Below are 25,641 nucleotides of genomic sequence, written 5' to 3'. Positions count from 1 at the left end.
TTTAGGAAGGAATTGTTCCCTGGGAGGGTGGGCAGGCCCTGGCACAGGGTGCCCAGAGCAGCTGGGGCTGCCCCTGGATCCCTGGCAGTGCCCAAGGCCAGGCTGGACACTGGGGCTTGGAGCAGCCTGGGACAGTGGGAGGTGTCCCTGCCTGGGGCAAGGGTGGCACTGGATGGGCTTCAAGGTCCCTTCCCACCCATTCTATGATTCTGTGATGATTCTGTGATCTGAGGCTCAGGCTGTCACTCCCAAAGCCACATTGGGGACCAATGCTTTTTGTTTTACCTGAAATCCCAATGTTTTTTTCTATTATTTAGCCTTACTTTCAGCTTACAAAGTTACATAATTCTTAATAATAACTTTGGTACTTGACTGGCAGGATGGCTGTGAAAATGGGGGGTGGATATTTTGGGTATTCAGGCCTGCAGTAAATATGGAATGTGTACTGAAAAGCCCAGCTTAGCGTTCATTTATAAGGTTGTTAAATGCAATTAATGGGATCCTCTGTTGATATACAGCAGATTAATATAAGGATATAATTTGGAAGGGCTTCAGGGAGGGGTGAGAACAAATTTCAGTGTGTGAGAGAAGAGTTTTTTCTCTCGTGAAAGTGAGTGTCCAAAACCTTGGACACAGAAAGAGCAGCTCTGCAGAGATCCCACACTGGCAGCTGACTAATTTGGCTTTTCTTTCAGTGATTTTGCATTTTAGTTTTGCATTTTACTTTCACTGAATGTTTTGAGTTGTGAGTTACCCTTGGAGAGCATCAGCAGTGGAGACTCTCAGGGAAAGAGGTGTGGGACAGGGTGGTAAATAAGGGTGAGATGTGCACCTATTTGGGCTGTTAATATTTCAAATGTGTGTCTTGCAGGAACCTCTCTTTGCTGCTAGAGTGATCTATGATCTGTTGTTCTTCTTCATGGTCATCATTATTGTCCTGAACCTGATTTTTGGGGTGATCATTGACACTTTTGCTGATTTAAGGAGTGAAAAACAAAAGAAAGAAGAAATTTTAAAAACTACTTGCTTTATTTGTGGTAAGCGTGGAGACACACTTAACAAGAAGGGGTTACTCTGGGTAAGCCAGGGATAGCAGCAAACTCACAGGAAAAAGCTCTTGAATTACTGGCTGTTCTTCCTTGCATTCCTCAGCCAGTTCATGTTCCTGGGTACCACGTGCACTGGAGCTTGGCAGCAGGAGCAGATGGGGAATGCTCAGGATACCATTTTTCCTCAAGACTTTTGTTCTTGTTTCTCCTCTGCCTCGAAGAACAGTTTCCTATTGGAATGGGAAAGATTTTTATAAACAGTCATTTTTTCCAAGCGTGCAGAGTGGTGCCTGTGGAAGCTTTTCCCACCAGGAGGTTGGGAATGGAGGTGCTGTGGTTGACTGACATGGTCCTGCCATGTTGCATAACACAGCCTGACGGGATAACCTTTGGAAGTTTGCTGCAAAGCAAATGCTGCTTTTGCTATCAGTTTGCCTAAAAATAGGAGATGTGTTAAGAAATCCAACAAACTGCTTGCTACAGGGTTGCTGCCTTTTTTTAACCAAAATTTTTCTGTTATGTATAATAAATATAAGCAGTACTTGTTACACTTTCTTTACTCTTCCTCTTCCTCCTCTTCTCCTCCTCCTCCTCTTTTTCTTCTTCTTTCTTGTTTCATCTTTTTTCCTCTTTCTTTTCTCTCATTCTCCCCTTCTTTCTCATATTTCTCTTTCTCTTTCTCTTCTTTCTCTTTCACTTCTTTCACTTCTTTCACTTCTCTTTCTCTTCTTTCTCTTTCACTTTTCTTTCTCTTTCTCTCCTCTTTCTCTTTCTCTCCTCTTTCTCTTTCTCTCCTCTTTCTCTTTCTCTCCTCTTTCTCTTTCTCTCCTCTTTCTCTTTCTCTCCTCTTTCTCTTTCTCTCCTCTTTCTCTTTCTCTCCTCTTTCTCTTTCTCTCCTCTTTCTCTTTCTCTCCTCTTTCTCTTTCTCTCCTCTTTCTCTTTCTCTCCTCTTTCTCTTTCTCTCCTCTTTCTCTTTCTCTCCTCTTTCTCTTTCTCTCCTCTTTCTCTTTCTCTCCTCTTTCTCTTTCTCTCCTCTTTCTCTTTCTCTCCTCTTTCTCTTTCTCTCCTCTTTCTCTTTCTCTCCTCTTTCTCTTTCTCTCCTCTTTCTCTTTCTCTCCTCTTTCTCTTTCTCTCCTCTTTCTCTTTCTCTCCTCTTTCTCTTTCTCTCCTCTTTCTCTTTCTCTCCTCTTTCTCTTTCTCTCCTCTTTCTCTTTCTCTCCTCTTTCTCTTTCTCTCCTCTTTCTCTTTCTCTCCTCTTTCTCTTTCTCTCCTCTTTCTCTTTCTCTCCTCTTTCTCTTTCTCTCCTCTTTCTCTTTCTCTCCTCTTTCTCTTTCTCTCCTCTTTCTCTTTCTCTCCTCTTTCTCTTTCTCTCCTCTTTCTCTTTCTCTCCTCTTTCTCTTTCTCTCCTCTTTCTCTTTCTCTCCTCTTTCTCTTTCTCTCCTCTTTCTCTTTCTCTCCTCTTTCTCTTTCTCTCCTCTTTCTCTTTCTCTCCTCTTTCTCTTTCTCTCCTCTTTCTCTTTCTCTCCTCTTTCTCTTTCTCTCCTCTTCCTCTTTCTCTCCTCTTCCTCTTTCTCTCCTCTTTCTCTCCTCCCTGGGCATTTGTCAGATTTTATCCCGTTATTCAGTGTCCATTCCAGAATGACTGTGACTTCCAGCAGTGCAGCAGACTTCAGAAATTGGTTTTGTGCTAGAGCTGATTTTCCTGGTTCCTGGCTGGCAAACGCTCAGGGTTCTCCCTGTGTCCCTCCCACAGGTTTGGAGAGAGATAAGTTTGACAACAAGACGGTCACCTTTGAAGAGCACATTAAGGAAGAGCACAACATGTGGCACTATTTGTGCTTTATTGTCTTAGTGAAAGTCAAAGATTCCACAGAATACACGGGACCAGAGAGTTACGTGGCAGAAATGATCAAGGTGAGTTTGGAGCTGTGGGTTTTGTTGTAGATTAGACCAATCCAGTGGAATATTTGGTACAGTGCTCTGTGTTGTATTTATTTTGTAAATGTACCTGTGAGTTCCCAGCCTCCAGGGCACTCTGTGTGTGTGCTGGAGCAGGTGACAGTGAGTGGTGACAGCCAGGTAGTCCCCAAGGCTTGGATCAGGGGAAGAGAACCTGTTCTGCCTTAAATTCACATTTAGAGAGAGGATTTTCAAGCTGGTGGAAGTGTCTGAAGCACAACGAACAGGTTATAACCTGTCCTGGTATAAATATCTCCAACTGACTTGTAGGATTTGTTGTCATATGATTTGAGCTTATTATTGTGGAAAACTACAATTAATGTCTACTCAATTGGAAGGGCTTTTAATGAGAGAATTAAAAGCCTCATCTCTGCCAAGCTGCAGGTTCAGAGCTCCTGGAATTAGATCCGAAGCCCAGTCACTAATTTGTGTCTTCTGGCTGGGGAGCAAAAGCTGTTTGATTTACACCATTCCAATCTGGTTTCTTTATAGCAGAGTACTTTCCTGACTCCCCTCCCAGCTCTTCTGCTGTGAGGTACCCACCTCCCTTGGGGAGGGTTTGTAAATCCCCCCAAGCCCTCTCTGAGGTCAAACGTGTTATTTTGGGGTCACCGAAGTGTCCGTCCTACTTCTGGATTTCCACCTCAGTAATGAGGGCTTAAAGAAATCTTGTGAGCAGTCACCTGATAGAGGATTAGCACAGTGAGATAACCAAGTGCATCACTGCTGCTTTCCAGTCTGGCTGATTATATTGCTCCCTTCCTTTATCCCCCTGCAGCACACATGACTTCAGGGGCAAGCACTGCACTTCTGAAGGGTTTTTCCTTCAAAAAGACAATTTTTTGTTGTGCTTTTGCTTCTAAAAGACGATTTTGTGTTGTGTTTTCGCTGCTGTTCAAGCCAGTTTAAAGGAAGTTTCAACTGCCAACCAATTCCTTATTTCAGATGAACAGTTTGAATTAGGTAAGAACCAAAAATTAGTCACTGACTATGTTTGCATGAAGCACAAACACTGGAGAACTTCTATGAGAATTCCCATTCATTAAGTGTCAGCAAGGGCTAATTACTGTGTGTGGATGGGAATAGGGATAAATTATGCATAGCCAGAGTGTCTCATGCTGATGCAATTTTATGTAACCGTGTGCTCTAGGTAGAGGTCTGGAGTGTGTCTGTAGCTGGGGGGTTTTGCACTTCATGAGCCAGTTTTAAATGAAGAACTAAGAGCAGGTCTCAGAAAGGGCTGTATGAGTGTGGAATAGGAAGGAAATCTGGATTTCACCTCAGTGCTCTGTCACCATCCTGCCCCAGGCTCAGGCTGCTGTGCCCTCACTCTGGAGTCCTCTGCAGTCCTTGTATTCCTGAGGAGTCATTTGGCAAAGCTTGCTCTGAAAATCAATTTCTTTCCTGTGTCCTTTAACGTTAAAACTTCCCTTTTTGCCCTAAAATCTGGGAGTAAAACATGATGAATCTGTTTCTTTACCAGACTTGTTTTAAATGCTGCTGTAAGAGTCAGAAGTGCTTTTTTTTCTGTTTAAGGTGTTTTTTGGGGTAATTTGGGTGGGGCCTGGTTCATCTGTTCCTCAAGCTTTCTGTCTTCATAGAATCCCAGACTGGTTTGGGTTGGAAGGGACCTTTAAGAGCACCCAGTGCCACCCCTGCCGTGGCAGGGACACCTCCCACTGTCCCAGGCTGCTCCAAGCCCCAATGTCCAGCCTGGCCTTGGACACTGCCAAGGATGGGGAGTCCCCAGCCTCAGCCTCTCTGGGCAAAGTCCCCTGAATGCAGAAGGACAGACCAAGGAAAGCATTAAATATGTCTGTGATTGCCAAGGCAGAGAGTCCCTGTGCAGGTGCTGGTTTCCCATGGGCTCGTTCATGTCACAGCCACCAGCCTCTCCTGGGAAGCCTCCTCAGGGCATGGCTGGCTTTTAAAGGGATTTTCCTCCCGTATTTCCGACTGAAGGTGGCACTGTAGCATCTTGGATGGTGACAGAGATGGGGCACGTCTTCCCTGGGCTGCTGTGTGGGACCAGCTGCTGTTTGTACCCACTTTTAGGAGATGGGGTAGGAAGCACCCTGTGCTCCAAGTCCCACTGTGATGGCAGAACACACCTCAAATGTTTCACCTGTGCTCTGCCTCCCAACAAAACAGCTTCAGAAAACTTGGATTTCCACCCTTTGGTAAATGAAAGAAAAAAATTAAGAAAATACCATTTTAAAGATTGCCTTTGCCACTTAGTATTTGTGGGTTGTTCCAACACTACAGAACAGGAAAAAAAAATAAAGAATTTAGGACACTTAAATTATATCCACTGTCAGTTTGTGAGTTGCTTCCAGTGCTGCTTGTACAGTGCTTTAAAGATATTTTAAGCACTGTGGTATCAAAAGAATCCTGGACAATTTCGTTAGTGAATATTCAGGAGCCTTTAAGAGTGATCTTGAATGTTGATGTTTTCTTGTCTAAAAATAATGTGTGTAGAGAGGCAGTTTTGAGGATTCCCACTGTACTGGGTATGGCAGAGCTGGATCTGGCCCATAGCATTCATCTTGCACCCTGCAGGAACCTGACCCCACATTAGAAGAAATTGTAGCCTTGAAAATCAATGATTAACTACAGTTTTTTAGTGAATTCCATATTTCTTCACAGACAGAAGCTCATTAAGTTCAAACACATCACAAGGAAGGAAGTCAACAGGTACACTTGGAAACAGAGTTGAGTTTAGAGCACTGAAGACTGATCAAAAAATCAAAATTAAAAAAAACCCAGCAGTGATCTGACCTGAGCAGCCTGGGCAAGTGAAAGGTGTCCCTGCCCATGGGGCTGCAGTGAGATGAGATTTAAGGTCCCTTCCAACCCAAACCAGTCTGGGGTTCTGGGATTCTATAAAACACGATCTAATAACTGTTCTGCTGTGACTCTCAACCTCCAGCACTGTCGCTCTCCCTCCCATACCTTGTTCTGGCACCAGTATGGGGCTGCTGGTGGCTCTGGGATCTGGACTGGTTTGGTTGAGTCCCATGCAGGGCCAGGCTGCCCTGGGCTTGTAGCTGCAGGTCCAGGCTGCTGATGGAGGCTGGAATTCCTTCCCCTGTAAACAGGGATAATACTCCCTTTCATCAGCGAGGGATGTGCCTGCTGCCACAGATGATGTGAAACTCGGGGTATCTTAGGAATCCTTGCTGGGAATCGCTGGAGATGCACGGGGGGATGGGGGTGTGGGACAAGCTGAGCTTGTGTCACCTCACTGCTGCCCTGGCTCATCCCTGCCCTGCTGCCCCTGCCCAGCACTGCCCAGCCCGGCAGCCTCCTGGATGTCAGGAGATGGCATTCAGCAGCCTGGCATGGAGCAGCTCCCCTTGGAAATGCATCCCGGAGCCACCTCCTTAATATCAATTTAATACGGCACAGGCAGTGCTGCAGGATGTGAGAAAACTTCTCCTGGTAGCAGAGACGCTCTTTAATTCCTGGTGTTTGTACAGCTCTCCTGGCCGGAGCAGGGATCCGTCTGGCTCCATCCCTGCGGGTGGGCGCTGCAGACAGCGGGGCTGGGTCCGTGCCTTTGGGGAGGGTTTATCGGGGAGGATGCGGAGGGTGCTGCAGAGCCGGCAGCCCGGTGCCTGCCGTGATTCCCAGGAACAAAGGCCCCGTTCCTGCGAGGCTCTGCAGTCACCGGGAAGATCGGGTGATGTCTGAATAACACCCTGTGTGTGGGAGGTGGGGGGATCCACTTATCGCCTTGGCCAGACATTGACATCCACACCCAAATGACTCATGTGAACTCCGTGTAACTCCCTGCAGACTAGTTCATTTAAATGTCTTATCTTCCCATCCTGGCTTGAGAATTCCTCCTGGAGTTCTGTGCCTTTGCCTGCAGTTGCTGTGGCAGCCTGGGCAACACGGCAGCCCCGCCAGCTCAGCTATCACCGGGGCCTTGGCAGGGCTCTGCCACAGCCAGCTGTGCGCAGGCATTTAGAATATGTAAAATCTCTCAGTCTGCAGCTCGGTACAGAGAAAACCACACAGGCACCCGGGGTTTGTGTGCATTCCTAAGCTGTCTACAGGCAGCTGCATGGGCTGTCACAGCACAGACAAATATTTGCATGCCCAACTCCTGCATCCCCTGCTCTGCACCTTGAGCAGTGTGGGTACGAGCCACGACTGTCAGGGGTTGTGCACGCAAATGTGCTTATTAAAAAATAAAGGCTGCTTTGGAAAAGTTTTCAGCACAGAGCTTCCTCACTAGCTCCTGCGGTTTTCCCCATGTTTTTAATCCAAGCAGGATCTGTGTCATTAACAACCTTTATTACAGAAGTGAGGCAGAGGTGCCAGGGTTGCCCAAGCTGCCACGTCCAGATCGAGGGCACTGAGTTCCAAATCTGGATTGTGTTGTCATTGAAATGGACCGTTTACAAGTAGGAGTGATGGCACAGATATCCTTTAAGGAATTTGGAATGGAAATGAAGGCTACAGATTTCCCTTTGTACCTTAGTTAACCTCTGTGTACAAACCTGGGGATTTAAATATATTATTGGGCTTTTTCCTTTGTGTCCTGAGCTCTGTCCTGTAATGGGAGGTGTTTCTCATTCTGGGTTTGAGCAGCTGCCAAGGCACAGCCTGCTGTGCAAAGAGAAGGTTCCATCAGGGTCAGGCTTTTAAATTGCATCCTTCCAGAAGTGCAAGTGTGACTTGAAGCCTTTCCCAGGGAGCTACCCAGCAAGGACAGTCACTGTGCTCTGAAACCCAGCAGGAATGCTGGATTCCCAAGTGGTGATGGTTTTGAGGAGTGGCTGTGTCCCAGGCTCTCCATGAAATCCAGTTCAGCTGGAGATGGCCGAGACTGGCTTTGCACTGCAGCACCTACAGGAATGACGAGGGCAGACCATGATACATCCAACCCAAAGCATTCCAAAAGGGCCTTAATGATTCCAGCACTGGTGAAAGACATACGTACATGAAATTGCAGTCTGAGAAAGTGTTGGAAACTAAGCGATGTTCATCTGTCATTTGTGCCTGGAAATCCTGTACTTCAGGCAGAGTCAAATAGGAGAGATTTGTCATATCAGTATTGAGCAAACAAGCTGCAGACACAGGAGCGAGCAGCCCGTGCAAATACCTCGGTTACAGATGAGGAAATTGGGGTTTTGGGGCTACCGGTCACCACGATACTGGTGCAGGCTGGGAGAGGAGGAGGACCAAGGAGGTCAGGATGTGACCTGGAGCTGACAGCGCTTAGTTTGGTGGTAACTTTATAACAAGCTGCATCTTGAGATAGCTGGCCAGAGTTAGCCAATATAATTACAGGGTTAAACAAGAAATCATGGCAGAGGCATGGAAGAGCCAAGAGTGTTTGGTAGCAGGCCCTGGGCTGCTGGAAACACTGTGTCACAGGCACGGGCTGAGCTTCATGCTCACATAGGGAAGGAACTGGATCCACCCTTGGTGCAAACCAGGAGCTGCACTGGGAGAAAGGGTTGGTCATCTTCCCCAGCTCTGGCACAGGGTGCCCAGAGCAGCTGGGGCTGCCCCTGGATCCCTGGCAGTGCCCAAGGCCAGGCTGGACGGGGCTTGGAGCAGCCTGGGACAGTGGGAGGTGTCCCTGCCCATGGCAGGGGTGGCACTGGATGGGCTTTAAGATCCCTTCCAACCTATTCTGGGATTCTCTGGACCCTGTGAGCTGACTGCCCCAAGGTGAGCTGCAGGAAACCCTCCTGCTGCTGACAGGAACCCCACATGGCCCAGTGCTTGGTTTTCCCTGACAAACCACCTGGTATCCATGCTGGGAATGTCGGGTTGGTATACCAGCTGACCAGGCGAAGGTTTCCCTTGGGCTGAGCGTGTGTATGAAAAGGGCCTGGGTGGATGAAAGCAGAAGGAAGGGCTTGGGGCCAGTTCTGGGGAATGGGATGTTTGCATAACGTGCTGGGGTTTGGGTGGATCCCAAACAGCTGCCAGGGTGGGTGCCGTGTCCTGCTCCTGGAGCAGCGCCAGCACCCTGGGAGAAAGGGGGGAAGGTTCCTGCCTGGAAACCGCGGGGTGACGCACTGGGAACACAACCCGCTGGGACCAGAAAGCCCCGGGGGGCCCTGTGTGCCGAGGAGGTGGCCCAGGGCCAGGGCGAGGCTGGCCCTGAGTCACCGCCGTGACCCCGCGGGCGCTCCCGGACAGATGCTTGTGCAAGAGTGGGTGACAGCAGCCGCTGCCACCAGCTGTGGTGCTCAGCCTCTGCTGGGGAATTTTGTCCTGCCCAGCTGTGGAGGTGTAACGTGCCCTAATTCAATGGGGAAGCAAACAGCCTGGAGGAGTTGGTGTGGAGAGGTGGCCTTGTCCTTTCAGGAGGCAGGACATGGCCTTCAGGAATCCTGTTCCCGCAGTCCATCGGGATGGGTGGTGCTTGGCTGGGCTCCAGTGAGTCTCCCACAGCAGAGCTGTCTCAGGGCTGTAGGGCCATGGTCACCCTTCACCTTTGACAATTGTGTCGGTGTTCCAGGTTCCCCGCTCTGCGCCAGCCCATGTGCCACTTGGGTATTTAACCTCTGGCAACAGAGAAAAGGAGGTTATCGCACCCTAAACCTTGTGTCATCAGCCTCCTGTGTAACAACACAGGGCATGTGAGGAGTTGGGAGTGTTCTGAGTGTGGAGGGGGGGACACTGGCAAGTGCTGGTTTTTATAGAGGGGAGAAGTGCAGCTCAGTGTGGAAGAAGTGATGGTGAGCCCTTTGCAGCAGGGAGAGAACCTGGTGTGGGGATTTTTCCAGGAAGCTCAAGAAAGACCCAAGAGGAGTCCCATCTCACCACAAACAAACATGAATTTTCAAAGTGCTTCACAGAGCTCTTCTGTAGCTTTGTGGGTCTGATTTTTAACTTCCCATGACAGAAACTGAAATTTGCTGCTGCCACCTTTCCCTCCTTGTGTTCAGGAAACAACTGGATGTAGCACTCAGTGCTCTGGGCTGGTGATAAGATGGGGATCAGGCACAGCTTGGACTTGGTGATCTTGGAGGTTTTTTCCAACCACAATAATTCTGTGATTCTGTAACTGATGCTGCTGGGCAGCCCTTTGATGGCAGCTGTAGGATTCATTTTGGAGAGGGCTGAATTAGCCCTTCAGCACTCTCAGGCACAGGGGTAGCTGGATAAACGGAGACCCTGGAGAGGAGCAGTCCTTGCCATGAGCTGCCATCCCTTGCCCAAGAGGAGCAGAGCTGCTGCCTCTCCTGCCACAGCTCGTGCTGAGGTCGCCTCTCGGCCTTTCTCAGAACCAACCCTTCGGCAGAAGCCGGGAGGAGCCGGCGCTTCTCAGAATGAATCGCGCGTGCATCACGCAGCACCGCTTCCTCTTCCTCGCGTTTCCAAGCGGGGATGGTCACCCCCGTCACCCCCGTGTCTGAGATTCGGTGAGACTTGCCTTACAACAGGGACTTTTCCAACTTTACCTAGAAGAGAGCTGCAACCTGAAACCCAGCCCTTGCGGTCAGCCAGCTTCCGTCAGCGGCTGCGCTCGCTCCGGCTGCTGCAGCACAGGGAGCTGCACCCGTGCTGGGAACGGGGAGCTGAGGGCACCCCAGGATCCCAGGGCAGAGGGTGCAAAAGGCATCAGTCCGTGGGTGCCAGCAGCTGCACAGGAGCACGGGCTGCCTCCCCTCTCCCGGCTCCCTCAGTGCCTCTAAAACACCTCTAAAGCCCCAAGAGGGACATGAGGCCGTATCTAAAGGCACCCCAGGGCTGAGCTGAAGTTCAGCAGAAACTGGATCGTGGAGATATAAATCTTTCATTGACCCCTGAGTGGCAGTGCCGGGAGCCGGGCTGGCCCAGCAGGATCACCATCCCCTGACCTTTCAGAGTTCCATTGGTGCTGGCTCTGCTTAAATATTTATTTATTTGAAAGAAAACACCCCCACACTCCCAGCAGGGAGAGGGATGGGCTGTGTGTCAGCAGCCTGGTCACATTCAGCTCCTCTCTGTGGGACTGGGGGAGGCTGGAGAACAGGCTGAAGGTTTCCCATGTAAATCCAGGATGAAGAGTGTGTGCAGGAGGCAGAGCTGTGTCCTGCTGTGCTGGCAGCTTCCCTCTGTCCTCTCCCGGGAGTCCCGGCACCAGCCTGGGGCAGAGAGCATTCCAGGCTGCCTGCATTCCCTGCTGCCTGCATTCCCTGCATCCACAGGGATTTCTCTGCACCTCTCTCCCCGTGTTTTCCCACCCTGTTTGGGTGGACACCCCCTTGTTTCCTGCCAGATGGCAGCTGGACATGTCCAGATAAATACTGCATTTGGGTGGTGCTAATGAGCTGCATGAATGGGGAGGCAGATCAGTGCAGCCCAGCCAGGGTGGGCACAGGGATGTCCAGGTCCTTCGCTGAGGCTGTCCCTGCACAGGGAATTTCCAGGTGCCTGTTAACCCTTTCCCAGGTGGGTCAGTGAGCCACCCCAGAGGGCTGTGTCTCCTTGTCCTCAGCCTTCCCCTTCCTCAGCCCATGGAGTTCATGTGGTTTGGTTTTAATCTTTGAACATTGGCATGAGAACTAGAGGTGCTTTGTTGGTTTTTTTTCCAAATCAAAGCCAAGATTTAGCGACTTTGAGGGCTGGGGCTTTCAGAAACCCAGTGAGTATGGAAGCTCTGAGGAGGCTGCAGAAGCTGTGGGTGCTGTTTGATTTCACCTTCCGGGCCTGGAACGATCAAGTCACAGCCTCTGCAGCAGCTGCAGCGTTGGCTTAAACTGCAGAGTAACGTTGGAAAGTGCTTGGGGTATTCATTATGAAACATTGCAGGTAGGGAAGGTTGGTGCTTCCCGCATCCCTTTCATCCTTCTCAAGGATGGGACCTGGGAACACTTTGGGGATGGCCTTAGAAATGTTTTTGGGAACAAGGGAAAAAGGGGCAGGCAGGAGCTTCAGGACTCCTGTGCCTGCCTAGAAACCTCAGGACATGGGCTTGAGGGTCCAGGCAAACCTGCAAATATAAATTACGTTTTAGTCTGATTTTCCTTGTCCTCTGTCCTGGTTTCTTCCCTGGAGGAGCACAGGGAAGTGCAGTTGATGTAGTTTTTTTCTGGGTGGGAGATGCTGGCCCTGAGCACAAATGTTGAGCTGCCCCCTGCTCCCTAATGAGGCTTTTACTACAGCTGGAAGAACACAGTGCAATGTTGCCTGTTCCTACTATTAAACCTTAATTGTGGGACTGGCGTTTCCTAAAGTCCAAAATATTTTGGCACTCATCTTGATAAAGGCATATTTTTTTTTGTACATAGATTTTTTTTTTTCTTTTATTAGCAGAAACCATCTGCCCTGTAAACAGAGATCAGGAGCAAACAGCCTTCCTGGCAGTTCTGCATCACGTGGGAATGCTGTGGTGCCTGCATGGGAAAGGGCCTGCTTTCTGCCTTCTCATCCTGGCAAAAGGAAACTCCAGGCAGATCAGAAGCAGCTAATTTAAGCTGATGAGTCTTGGCATCGCATCTCAATTGCAGAGAGGATGTGACTGGAGCTCTCTGTAGAGGTGCACAGCCCTGATTAAGCAGGATGGATGCTCCTGGGAATGAGGGGGAGCATGGAGGGGAAGCAGGTTGGAGCTGGAGATTTAGGCAGGGAATGACAAAAAGCCAGAAGTTTGCAGTGCTGCAAAAACAAGCTGAGAGCCCAGAGAAGAGCCTGGCCAGCACAGTGGGGCGAGCTTTGGTCACCGTTAATCAGCAGTGGTGATTGATTTTTGATTAACAAACAGCATCCCTTGGTGTTAATGCAGTCACCCATCACCTTGTCTGGTGTGTTTAAACCTTCCCAGCTGTGTCACCTGGGAGAGCACACACACCTTTATCTCAGCCAGCCCGAGTTCAGCTTCCATTTCAGAGCGTATCTCCAGCGTGGGAGGAGAACCAGACTAGATGGGAAGCCAGTTTGATGTTGAACTGTAAGGTGTCAGGACGTGGGGGGCACCCCTCCTCCTCTTTTGTGGCTTTCTGTTCCGCTCCTGCCTTTATTTTTAACATCTCTAGTGTGTTACACGAGTGCCTTTGTGAGCCTCTGTACAGGCTCCTCAAACTGAGTGTGTGTCCAGTGACATTCCTGACTGTAACTCAGACATGGAATAGTAAAGAATTTGTGTGGCTGAAGGAAAACTCTCCAACAAGCAGTGCATTGTGATGTGTCTGTCCCACATTTTAGCCTGAACCAGACAGTCAAAATATGATTTTCCTTTTCATTAAAAAGGAAGTATTTCAGCTACGGAAGAATTTCCAGGTAGAACTTGGTTTCTTTTATCAGAGATCACAGCCAAGCTTTGCTTGACCAAAAAAGCAGAAAATCTTCCTCAAACACAATTAGAAGATTGTAAGATGGCAGCGGATTTCTAGCACTGGGAAGTGCTTGTCCAGATGTGAACTCTGGGCTGGTTTAATGTCCAGTGTTTGTGCATTTATCCTGAAGTGCGTGTGAGGGAGCAAGGGCTGGGGCAGTGAGTAGCTGGAGAGGAAGCCTGGCCCTGAGCAGCCCCAATTCCCAGCGGCTGCATCGCCTCAGTGCCTCGGGCAGGCACTTTGCAAACTTTCCAGTGAGATGCAAATGCAGGTTACTGCAGATAACTGCAGATAAGTACAGAGCTGGTGCATCCGAGGAATGTCCCGTGGCTTCAGAGCTGTCTGTGCTGTGCTCTCAGGGCAGGTTTTCATGTGGCAAACTCTAATTGTGCCCTGGTGTGTGTGATCCTCAGGAGAGAAACCTGGACTGGTTCCCCCGGATGAGGGCCATGTCACTGGTCAGCAGCGACTCAGAGGGAGAGCAGAACGAGCTGAGGAACCTGCAGGAGAAGTTGGAATCCACCATGAAGCTTGTGACCAACCTCTCTGGGCAGCTCTCAGAGCTCAAGGATCAGGTAAGGAGCAGCCACACACCGCGGTGGGCAGGACACGGCTCCCGCCAGCCCCTCAGACCAGCAGCTCCATGGCTTCTCCAAACCCCAGGGAGAGCTTTCCCAGAGTAATTCGTGGTTAGGAAAGAAGTGAACAAACCAGATGGCCCTCCAGAGTCCTGTGCCCCAGCTGACCTGTCTGGTGCTGACCCAACTGGCATGTTCCAGAGTGCCCACTTAAGAAAGGGAAAACCTGTGTTAAAAAAATCACCAGAGTTAACCTAAACCAGTCCTGGCTGGTGCAGGGAGCCTGTGTGTGTGGTGGTGTTGTTGTTGTTTGGGGTTTTAACCCGAAGAGCTGAGTGTGATCCTGTCAGCCAGAGGGTGTGACACTGATACAAGGGCTGTGTCACTGTGTGGACCTCAAAACCCACCGAGAAACTGGAGAAGCGCTCCAGTGGTTACTGGTGCTGCTGGTCCCTCCGTGCTGTGGCTGTGCAGATGTGATTTGGCTGCTGCCACCCTCAGCCTGCAGCACACACATCCCAGGAGAGGTTTGCACTGCACCAAGCGCTGCTGCTGCGGAACCAGCGAGCACTCCGCACACCTCCGAGTGCTTTTCTGGTGCAGCAGCTTCTCTGCAGCAAGAGCTGGTTGGCTTCTGCCTTGGCTGGGCACGAGGGTATCGTGAGGCTGGTTCCCAGCCCAACCCCAGCGATGGCTTTGTGGAAGACAGAGACATCAGGGCTTTAGGTCACTGTCCACAGGGATTCCAGCCTCACTGGAGGGAACAGGGAAAGCACTGCTGCCTGTGCTGGTGGGAGCTGTTTGTGATGGCTGCTTATCTCTGTGCGTTAATAACCTCAGCCAGATGGTTCAATTAGTGACTTTATGTAGGTATTGGCAGTGGGTAAGATTAATTTCTGACTTACACCCGGGTTGAGGATGGAGCTGCCCAGGGCAAGAGTGGCCCAGCAGCTCTGGGTCGGTGCCTCTCCCAACAGCAATCCCATCTCTGCTGGGCTGGCTGGGTTTCTCCAGGAACCATTCCTCTATCAGGCGTCCCTGGCAGCCGGTACTGCCTGAGATCCGGCTGCTGCCTTCCAATCACGCTCTGGAGCTGGGCCCTGTCCCGAGCACCCTGCGGAGTGCAAGGAAGGGATTAATGTGGGGGACTGGGAGCTGACAACCTCGCTTCCCCGGGCTGTAATTAGTTCTCAGGCACGGTGCCACAGAGCCCCTTGCTCCAGTTGGTCTGAGGATGGAGGGCAGAGGCAGTTGCTCTTTTGTCTGGGCTTTAGTTCTTGCTGGGCAGTGGTTTCGCTGTTTTGCCTGGAAACAATTACCCTGACCCATGTGTCTGGTGTCTCCCTGCTGAAGGCTCTGACTCAAAGTGCTCTGCAGTCACAGGAGTCTCCCCGCCGGCCGCAGCCAGCGCTGCCTCACGACACATTCCTTTCTGGAGCTCGAAGCCCTCTTGGCTGACCAAGCACTAAAACCCCTTCTCGCTCTTTGTGAAAATAAGAATGAAGGGTTTAGCTTTTAGAGAGCTATTTGACTGTAAAAGCAAGAGAGGAAACCAGCTTCATTAATGTGGTGATAGCTTTTAGGAATTCCCCTAAGTACCATTATTGAGAACCCTGCTGAAGATGCAGGATGCTCCAATTACGTGACAAAGCCAGTATATCCCTCCTCCTGATCAGGAACTGTCTCCAGGAAAGGAACTAACTCAGGGAATTTTTATTTGTATTTATTTTCTTGTAATTAAATAAAGGGAAAACCTCTCATTCATTTGCTCTTCAAGCTCGTTAGGTTTCTGGAGACTAATTATTAGAAACCGAGCTCCAGCCCGCCTGCTTCCCCAAAGTGCACCAAGAGCCATTAAAATCCTGATCACTTTAATTCTGTGCAAAAAGATTACACCATAATTGTCTGCAGCAGCAGGGGATTAGATGTAATCACCCAGAAATCCTTCCCAGCACCTCCTCCGGTGTCACTGGGTGTGAGTATCGCTCCTGGGGCCGGGCCCTGGCTGGGAGCAGCCCCCCTGCCCTCCAGGTGTGACTCAGGGTGACTCAGCTGCCAGCAGCCCCACAGGCAGGTGCTGTGTGCAGTGGGATTGCTGCCCCTGCCTGTGCCCTGTTCCTGGAGGCAGCTCCAGCTCACCATAACCTTTGGATCCAGGCGTTATCGGGGAGCCCAGCCTGGCTCAGCTGAAACCCGGGCCCCTTGGGCTGTGTTTGGATCCTGTCAGCACAATTCCAGGGCCTGGCAGCTCCCTGGGGACTCGCTGTGCATGGCTTTCATTGCCTGTTAGCCCAGGTGTGCTGTCACTGGAAAGCTTTTGCAGGAGATTCACTCTCCAGTAAATGTGATGGCAATAAGTTGCTCCCTCCTGCAGCCCTGTGCCCTCCACACAAGCATTAAGCGTTGTGCAGGATTAATAATGTTCTGCGTCGACACTAAAATTGCATTTCTCCCTCTTATTTATGGTTGGTTGCTTTATTCTTCCCTTTTTTTAAAGCCACATCTTCTACAAACACCTGCACCAGGGTACACCACCCCTTTTCTACACAGCCTGAAAAATATCTCCTGGAATCCCTTTTCATTATTCCTCTTTCTTTGCGTTTTTATTCCGTGCTTCCTCTGAATCAGTTTATTGGCAGTGTGAAATTGTGACTCTTGGTTTGCTCAGTGAAGATAATTAATGTAAAGGGGCAGTTTTAAGCTGAGTCCTCGCCGCATCTCTGCATTTCCACTTGTGGGTTATCTTGGAAGCAGTTTAACATTTAGGTTCAGCAGGGAGTGGGGGGTGTGTGTGTTCAGAGAGCTCTGGGAAGACCCCTCTCCTCTTGCTCCCATTCCCTGTGAAGCATTAGGGCGTTTTGTGAAGGGAATTGCAGCAGCTGTGCAGAGGAGCAGGAGGTGTGCCCTGGCCTCGGGAGGCTGCCGTCAGCCCTCAGGAAAGGGAAACAGCAGCTCTGCCTCCCCTTGGGCCAGGCAGCGAGCACAGTGCTGGGCTGAGCTCAAGGTTAACGATGGTTTCAAGAGGAATGATGGTGTTTCAGCCCCGTTCCTGGTGGTTAAAGGAGTGCCACTGGACCCTCAGTGAGGTGTGGGGTGTGCAGCACGTCCGGCCCGCAGAGGAGCCTTGTGGAGGCTGTCCAGCACTGCCTGTTTGGAGCAATCCCGTTCCCCACAGAGAACTCCAGACTCGAGGTCAGCCCCAGGCCAGCCAGCCTGGCATACCAGGATACCCTGCACCAGTTGGGAAACTCCATCAGCGCTGAAACTGGTGGTTTTAAACAGGTGCACTCAAGTGGTTTAGTGGTGACCGTGGTGGTGGGGCTGGGCTGACTGTTGGGTTTGATCTTAGAGATCGTTCCCAACTTCCAACAGTTCCGTGATCCCAAGCATGTTACAAGTGAGCTGCACATGTACACACCACCTCCCTTCTCCTGGGGTTGCTGCCACAAGTAGTGACATTGGCTGGCATTTGTCATTAAACAGCAAAAACTGGAGAAGTTAAATGGTGAATGTAGCTGAGAGGAGCAGCAGGAGCAGGATGGGAATGTGGATCACATGCTGTGGTGTGCTGAGCCCTGAGGGTGTGGGGGCTCCTGGGGGAGCCTGGGTGCCCTCGGTGGTGCAGGGATGAGGCGCTGTCCTGGTGTTCCCTTGCACAGCTCCTGGGAGCCATCCCACGTGTCAGCTCCTCTGCAGCCGGGACGTGGCGGGAGCTGTGGGATCCAGCTATGGGATCCAGCTGTTCGCTCCCAAGACCCTGCCCAGCCAGAGTCATTCCTTGCATGGCTTATGTAACTTGTCAGAAACCTCCCAAAGTTTTAAAAAACTGCATTGGAGCACTGGATTGTGGCCGTTTCTCAATATCAGTAATAACAGTGATCCATTTTCTGTTCACGGTTCACCGATCAGGGGAATGTTATTTAATTACTGGGAAGCAGATGGGGAATGCTGAGGTTTGGGGTGTCTGGCAGTGAGGTGGTTAAGTCCTGCCCTGGCGGACGGGGAGGGCTGTTGGCTCACTCCGGATGAGAGCAGGAGTGCTCAGCTTTTTCCAGCAAAGGCAAGGGTATTCCCAGCCTGACTGCGGGGCTCGCCCCTTTTTCCGCCCTCTCGTCTAGTCTGCTGGACGGGTTAGAAAGAATTCCTGATGGGGGAGGGTTCTGCAGGCTGCTCCCCGCACAGATTCCCGCTGCCCACCGGGCCCTGCCGGGCTGTCCCTGGCACAGCAGTGTCCGAGCCCCCAGACGGGCTGTCCCTTGGCACAGCAGTGTCCGAGCACCCTGCGGGGCTGTCCCTGGCACAGCAGTGTCCAAGCACCCTGCTGGGCTGTCCCTGGCACAGCAGTGTCCGAGCCCCCAGACGGGCTGTCCCTGGCACAGCAGTGTCCAAGCACCCTGCTGGGCTGTCCCTTGGCACAGCAGTGTCCGAGCCCCCAGACGGGCTGTCCCTGGCACAGTAGTGTCCGAGCACCCTGCTGGGCTGTCCCTTGGCACAGCAGTGTCCGAGCCCCCAGACGGGCTGTCCCTGGCACAGCAGTGTCCGAGCCCCCAGACGGGCTGTCCCTGGCACAGCAGTGTCCGAGCCCCCAGACGGGCTGTCCCTGGCACAGCAGTGTCCGAGCACCCTGCTGGGCTGTCCCTTGGCACAGCAGTGTCCGAGCCCCCAGACGGGCTGTCCCTGGCACAGTAGTGTCCGAGCACCCTGCTGGGCTGTCCCTTGGCACAGCAGTGTCCGAGCCCCCAGACGGGCTGTCCCTGGCACAGCAGTGTCCGAGCCCCCAGACGGGCTGTCCCTGGCACAGCAGTGTCCGGCCCCCAGACGGGCTGTCCCTGGCACAGCAGTGTCCGGCCCCCAGGCGGGCTCGTGGCCACCGCGGGGCGGGCACGGCTGGGGCTGGAGTCACCCCCTGCCCCCGGAGCAGGCGCTGGGTGTAGCCAGCACTTCGGAGCAAACGCCAAGCACAACAGGCCCTTGGGCGAGCTGACGCACAGGAAGCGCCGAGGCCTAATGAGCAAACTTGTTCATTTTCCAGATGACGGAGCAGAGGAAGCAGAAGCAGCGCATCGGTCTCCTTGGACACCCCCCGCCCATGAATGTGAACCTGCAGCAGCAACCGGCCTAAGCCGGGAGGGTCACGGCCCCTCCAGGACACCCCGAACCATCCCAGCCCGGAGGCTGCTCCCTGTACCTTCTGTGCATCCTGTAAATACCCAGGTTTTATACTAGATGTATATGACTGCTACTCTATCAAGCTGGGGGCGTGTGGATTGTGATTAGAACTGTTGGCACGGGACGGAGGTTAAACTTTGTGCCAAAACTATCAAAATTGCCTTTTTCTTGGAAGGACTAAAGAGAGCACCTGAATTGCACTTGAAAAGATTATTTGACTATGTGACATGTATTTTGTATTTAAAAAAAAAAAAAAAAGAATAGAATAGCTAGTATTTATGTTTTTATACAATTGTGCAATATGAATTATGCAATCACAATATATTTGGAACTCCTGAATGTCCTAAAGGGAGTGCACATCTTTGGATCTGGTGTGTTAGTACAATGTAATAAATGGTATAAAATTACAGGTGTAAATGAGGCTGCTGCAAAATTGTGTAACTGGTGATTTTTTCATACCCTTGGACATTTTTGTACCATGTGTGTAAATATCTTGCAATGCCATATTTGTTGCCTCTTCCTCCCAGGGATGACGCTGGGACTCCGTGAGCTGTTCAATTGGTATCGATTAAAGCAAAACATTATTTTGAAGCTTCCGAGTGAGGAAAGCAGGAGGTATTTTTCAAGAGATTTCTTTAGAATACTGAGGCTAGAAGAGCTCAGACACCGGGTTTTTTAAATGCTAAGATTTCTTAAAGGGAACTTTTTATGCAAAATGAAGTTTGGAATGAGGATGCACTGCTGGCGAGTCGGTGCAGTCTCCCAGGACCGATGCCGGGGCTGTCCAGGCTTTGCATTCTCCGTGTGTAGGATCCTTTCCTTCTATTTTTTCATTAGAGACCTACGTGCCTGCTAAAGCTTTAGCAAACAGGCACTGCACCGACTGAAACGTGTCCTGTAGCTGAGCACTGATGTGTGTAATGCTTGTGTGAGAGCCACTGGTTTGCGGCTGCTCCGTCCCACCCCTTCCTCTCCCTGTTCCCTTTCATTTGGTCACTTTCTTTGGTTTCTGATTCTCCAGAGTGTGAAAGGAAACTTGTTGGGTTGTTGTTTGGTTGGGTTTTTTTCTCCAATCCGCTGCATAGTTTTATACATGGACCTCATTTTACAGAAGCTGACTTCTCTGCAATACTGTCTACAAAAGAAAAAGAAAAAAAAGAAAAAAAGCTACAGACAGAGCTATGAAAATTTGTAAATGCATAAACATAGGTATTTAAATAAATGACGCAAAATACTATATGGTCAGAGGCTGCTGGTGGTTTGTGTGCCCTCCAAGGTGGCGTGTGGCAGTTCTGTCACACCCACATGTCCTGGGATGCAGCGTCACAGGGGCCTGGCAGGTAAGGATGGGCCTTTTCCCAGTGCCCAGAGGGGCAGAGGTTGGTTTTTTTGAAACCAGAACATGTCCCTCCTCCAGCAGTGAGAGGCACTGGCACCCAAGGGACCTCACCTGTGGTCACTCTGGGTTGGGATACTTCACACTCTCCCCACTGATAGTTTAGGCTTGTGGCTGTCATTGGAGCATGTGAGAATTAAAAACCCCTCCAGCTCCAAGTATCATGTGCACAGCAGCGTTGCTGATTATGTGTATTTGATTAAGATGTAGCAGGAACTACCTGGTACAATTAATCATCCTTAATCTGGTAAGTGCACACAACTGTCTGAGGTGGGTGCGTGTCCCTAGCTCAGGTCATCAGGAAAGCTCAGCGGGACACCCAAGGGGGAGGGAGGGAGGAAGGAGGGCAGCCTGACCAGCAGTCTTCGAGGCAGAGATTTATCGGGGAGATTGGGACTCCTTAATCACTTGGATTTCCATATATATCTCCTGGTAAATCTGCCTTCCCCTCTGCAGCGAAGTGTGTGCAGAGGGAGCACGGCGCTGCGGCTGCCACTGGCGTGGCGCAGTGGAGGAGCAGGATTTCATTTTCCCTGAGCAGCAGAGATGTACCTGACTCACTCCTTCCCCTCCTGCCATCCAGGGATAAGGAGACACACAAATTTGTCAGGCTTCCCGGAGCCTCTGCCAGTCAGGTGAGAGGGAGGTGGCTGAGCACAGCCTGAGAGGACACCCCTGAGGATGTGCGGTGTTGCTTCATCTTTACCTTAAAAAGGCAGAAGCACCAGGTGCCTCAGCACTGGCACAGCCCTGCTCTGCTCTGTGATCCGTGTGAAAACCAACGGGGTGGAACCCGGGGTTCTCACTGCGGTTGTGCCTTCCCAGGAGGTGTGGGGAGATGCAAAAAGGGAGTTTCTCTCCCTCGGGTGCAGCTGCAGCGAGAGAAGCAGAGCACAGCCACCACCCTGGCAGTGGGGATGCAGTTGTGCAGGGCAGGTGGGTGGTTGCAGGGGTGGCACAGATGGCTCAGGAGGTCACGCTGTGTCCACAGCCTGAGCAGAGGCTGTGTCAGCTGGTCAGCAGAGGAAGGTGACTCTGTTCCTCCCCTCAGCCCACAAACAGGTCATTCACTTCTGCAGATTCATTTCTGCAGTGACATTTCATGCATGACCACAACATTTTTCCTTTTTTCTTCTTTCACTCTTGGGTTTTCTAAGCTTTCTTTTATTTTTCCTTCTGGCTGAACTCCTCTGCCCATCCTGGCTGCGCCAGCAGAGGCGGGGAATGGCCAAAACCCTGCTGGGGCTGGTGGTGGTTCTGTCCCTGCAGCCTCTGAGGTCAAATCTGTCTTAGGACTTTCCCGTTCTGGACTGAGATCTGGTGTGCCATGACAACTTCCTGATCTCAAAGAAAAGCTGTGTGAGGGATGTGTTTAATTTCCCCATTTGGGGTACTCTTTTCCACAAAAGCTGAGTATCTCTTGGTATCACAAAAAGCTTTATTTGCACTTGTTGGACTCTCAAGTGAAAAAACCCTCCAAAACTTCAGAGAGGTATCTGTAATGTAAGTTTAGGTCCTGCGCAGGAGGGAGCTTTTTGGCTCTAAAAACACATCCCTGACAGCCAGTAAAATTGATTGGGTGACAGACAGATGGCTGTTGGTTTAAGGATTAGATTGAAAGCAGGGAGGTTCCACCTGCCTTGCACACTCCTGGGTTTTCCTCTGGCATCAGGTCCCATTAGGCAGGACTGCTGTATGTTAAAGTTTGGGACCATGATTACTTTGTTCTTAAATATGAACTTCCATTTGGAGTTGGAAATCAAAGTGACTTTCTGAGGAGGAAGGAACAAACCGAATCTACCAATTTTGCTAATAATGGAAAGTCCTAGAGGGGAAGGATCTCCGTGCATTCCTCAATTTGCATGCCTGGCTGAGTGTGTGGAGGAGCCTTTTCTCCACTAATGAAGCAGGTGACATGCTAATCAAGACAATGCAAATAACTGCTCTGAAAGCACAGCCACGGCCCCAGCACTGCCACAATGGCAAATTCAAGCCTCATCCTCAATTCTGCAGCAAATTGGCAGAGGGCAGGACAAAGGAGCCAGGATTGCAGCCTCGGTGCTCACGGCGGGGCCTCGCGCCGGGGCGCGTGTGATGGAGACCTCGTTACATAATGGGGGCTTGATTGATATCGGGGAAGTCATAATACAGCTCCATAGAACAATCACCCTCGTCTCCCTGGATGGGAAATGCTCCTACACACATGCCTAATAGGGGTTTTAAATTGCCCATTGTATTTCCGAACAAGAGAAACTTATTTGGAGTATTTTCCCTCTCCCGTTTCCAACGTAAGCAGCTGAAGACGCTGCCATGTGTGTTCTGTGTGCTCTGCAGCCCCACTGGCTGCATTTCCAGGCACACATACGATCCCAGAATGGGTCTGGTGGGAAGGGATCACCTGGCCCCGCATCCCTGCTCCACTGGGGCCATCCCAGAGCCCGTGGCAGGAGTGCACAGGAGGTCTCAGGGAATGCCTGTGGAGCCACCCCGTGCCAGAACAGCCAATGCCAGTTCCACGTCAAGGGCCTGCCCCACCAGGGGACACAAAGGGGCCGTAAGCTCCTGCTGACAGACTGGGGTGGCTCCCTGTTTCCATGGGAGACTCCCTGGCTGTGAGCCAGCGTGCCCAGGTTCTCCCACGCCGCGCTGGAAGTTCCGTGCCGCGCTGTGAATTTCCTGGCCAGCGCAGAGCGTGACTTTTACACTCAGCACAGTGCATTTACTTCTACAAACACACTGACCAGGCTTTGTGCTTGCTCAGGACGAGCTGCGGATATTTGGAGTAAAATCAGAACAAATATTCCTTCTCAGTGAAACTGGCATTGTCACTGTGACATAAGGAGGAACTTCTGGAGAGATGCTGTACTTCTCCATCCAATTTTTTATTTACTACCTTTCCAACCTTCTTTCAGACTAAACATGTTAATGAGCTGAATGTCAAAACCACCCACGAGTAAACTGAGCTGTCCCATCCAGTAGGCTGATGTTGGTTTGTTTTTAGTAACTAGCAAGGATGCTGGAAAACCCCTATAAAGATTTCATTTTTAACAAAAAGTACCAAAAACTCCACCAGTTTTGCATCACAAAGTTGTGGTTAAAGTCAAGATTTGAGTCAAGCAGCATGTCTGTGGTTTTTGTGGGTGGATGCATCTCGGAATGACTATCAATCTGTCAGAGGGAGATCTGCATGTCATCTCTGCATATGACAAGCAGAATCTGCAGTGACAAATATCTTTCCAGTACTCGCAGCGCTGAGCCTCGTACCCCTCCTGCCATCCAGAATCGCTAAATCTTGTCAGCACATAGCTTGAACCCGCTTTTTTCCTTTTAAACCGAGACAAACAGAGGAAGTAAAGACAAATATAGCACAGTGCTCTAGAGATGCCACTGAACACCACTGCCAATGTGCTTAGTCACCCCGAAATTGTGACGTGCACACGGGAGATGCCACGCCGGACACTTCGATCAGAGCAGCCTGCCCAATCCCGTCTGCTCTGCTGCACTTACGTGTGCGAGGGGGACACTTGGAATTGAAATTACATAAGGAAAAAAAATTTAAGAATAACTCTGGTCTGAATCAAAGTAACTCAGGAGATGCAGCTGCAATTGCAGGGAGAAGTTTGCAGAAAAAAAAAAACAAACCAACATAAAACTCCAGAAAATCTGATTGATTTAGAGCTGGACTGCTGGTGTGGAAATGACCAAATCTTCTCCCTGTGCTCAGGTCTCCATGGGAGAAACAGGAGCTGTTCGAGCTAGTGCAACACAGGAAAAAGGCCTGAAATTTCAACAATAAGCAGGAGATGGGAAAAGCACCCTGTGTGGAGCCAAAGTCCCAGTGCTGGGATGCATTCAGAGTCTGTGTGAGAACAGGATGGCAGCTGGATAAATTGCCTCGAGGCAGGTGCTTCCCTAGGAGCCCCACTGAGCAGGAACAGCCAGACCCATTTCCAGGCAGCCCTTCCCTCCAGAAGCACTATCATCCCTCCGCTTCTCGGCTTGCTCACCCATTAGTGCTCCTCAGCTGGCTCTTCTCACCCTGACACTCGGCCCTTTTTTCCCCCTTTCTTGTCTCCTCTCAGGAATGACTTTGCAGCTCTTGCTTGACCAGAGCCCTTCCAGTGCCTGGAAATGCTGCCTGGTCCCAAGGGAATGGGCAGGAGCAAAGCCCATTCCTGGGCTTTATTGAGGCAACGGGTTTGTTTTCACTTTCCTTTTCTAGCGCTAAGTAAATACACAGAACACCAAATCTGAAGGCAGTGAAGAGTGGAATTCCATCTCTGTTCCATGTGTTCCAATATGACTCCTAAAATAGTGGAGATGCTGTGTTATGATTTCCATTTCGCTTGTGTCCGTAACACTGTTTTTACGCAGCAGAGATGGAAACACAATCTGTTAAGTCTGTAAGAAACTTTTCCTTATGAATGATGGGTGCAAACATCGTGTACAATCACATTCCAGGAAGAAAATTCTATCCCCTCGGTGTTAGCAACCCCAAAAGGAGCTAAAAACTGCAGCTTGCCTCTATTTACACACCATGGCAGTTTTCACATCAATTTAATCACAGGATGATTCATTATTCAGAAACCAAAGAACCATTATAATCAAGTAGAATCATAGAACTGTCAAGGTTGGAAAAGGCCTTTGAGATCATCAAGTCAATGGTCAACCCAGCCCCACCACCATGCTCACCACTAAACCATGTCATCAGTGCCACTTGCACAGGTTTTTTTGGAACATTTACAGGGACGGCGACTCCTCCACTTCCTTGGGCAGCCTGCTCTAATGCTTTACAACCGTGTCTGTGAAAAAATTTCCCTAATATCTCATCTAAACCTCCCCTGGTGCAACTTGAGGTTGTGCAGTAGCACAACTACCTGCAGGACCCAGATCACAGAGTATCTCCCAGTGTCCAACCCCAAAGGGGTGGGAAAACTTCCCCACATCTTCAACATCGCTGTGTGATGCTAAATTTGGCATAGACCTTTGCAATGTGGCCCTGTGACTGACGGCCTTTACTGATAAATGTACTTTTTGCCTTTTGTTTGAATTGTTGCTGCCAGTGAGTCCCATTCCAGCACAAAAGGTCACCTCAGTGGCCGGGAGACTTCTGCAGAGAGCAACCTGGATTGTGTCCACTTAGATCTAGAGCTGATGAGAGAATTAAGCCATTTAAACCCAAAATGCATGGAAATCCAGAG

The 25,641-nt window shown here is 50.5% G+C and overlaps 1 protein-coding gene across 11 annotated transcripts in view; it reads left to right on the top strand.

Annotated features, from left to right (window-relative positions):
- Window positions 1-20,280, top strand: part of ITPR1 (inositol 1,4,5-trisphosphate receptor type 1) — a 161,208-nt gene extending 140,928 nt beyond the window's left edge. For all 11 annotated transcript variants that reach the window (XM_048315664.1, XM_048315670.1, XM_048315665.1 and 8 more), the window contains 4 exons: window positions 872-1,037; window positions 2,803-2,963; window positions 13,711-13,872; window positions 18,908-20,280. In XM_048315664.1, coding sequence (XP_048171621.1) covers window positions 872-1,037; window positions 2,803-2,963; window positions 13,711-13,872; window positions 18,908-18,997 — 579 coding nt within the window. In that variant the 3' untranslated portion in view covers window positions 18,998-20,280. The remainder of the gene's footprint in view (window positions 1-871; window positions 1,038-2,802; window positions 2,964-13,710; window positions 13,873-18,907) is intronic.
- Window positions 20,281-25,641: the final 5,361 nt, after the last annotated feature.

This window comes from Corvus hawaiiensis, chromosome 11 (genome assembly GCF_020740725.1).
Source record: "Corvus hawaiiensis isolate bCorHaw1 chromosome 11, bCorHaw1.pri.cur, whole genome shotgun sequence".
In the NCBI taxonomy this organism is placed as follows: Eukaryota; Metazoa; Chordata; class Aves; order Passeriformes; family Corvidae; genus Corvus; species Corvus hawaiiensis.
Note: the sequence above shows the minus strand (reverse complement) of the source record. Positions and strands in the feature narration are given on the sequence as shown.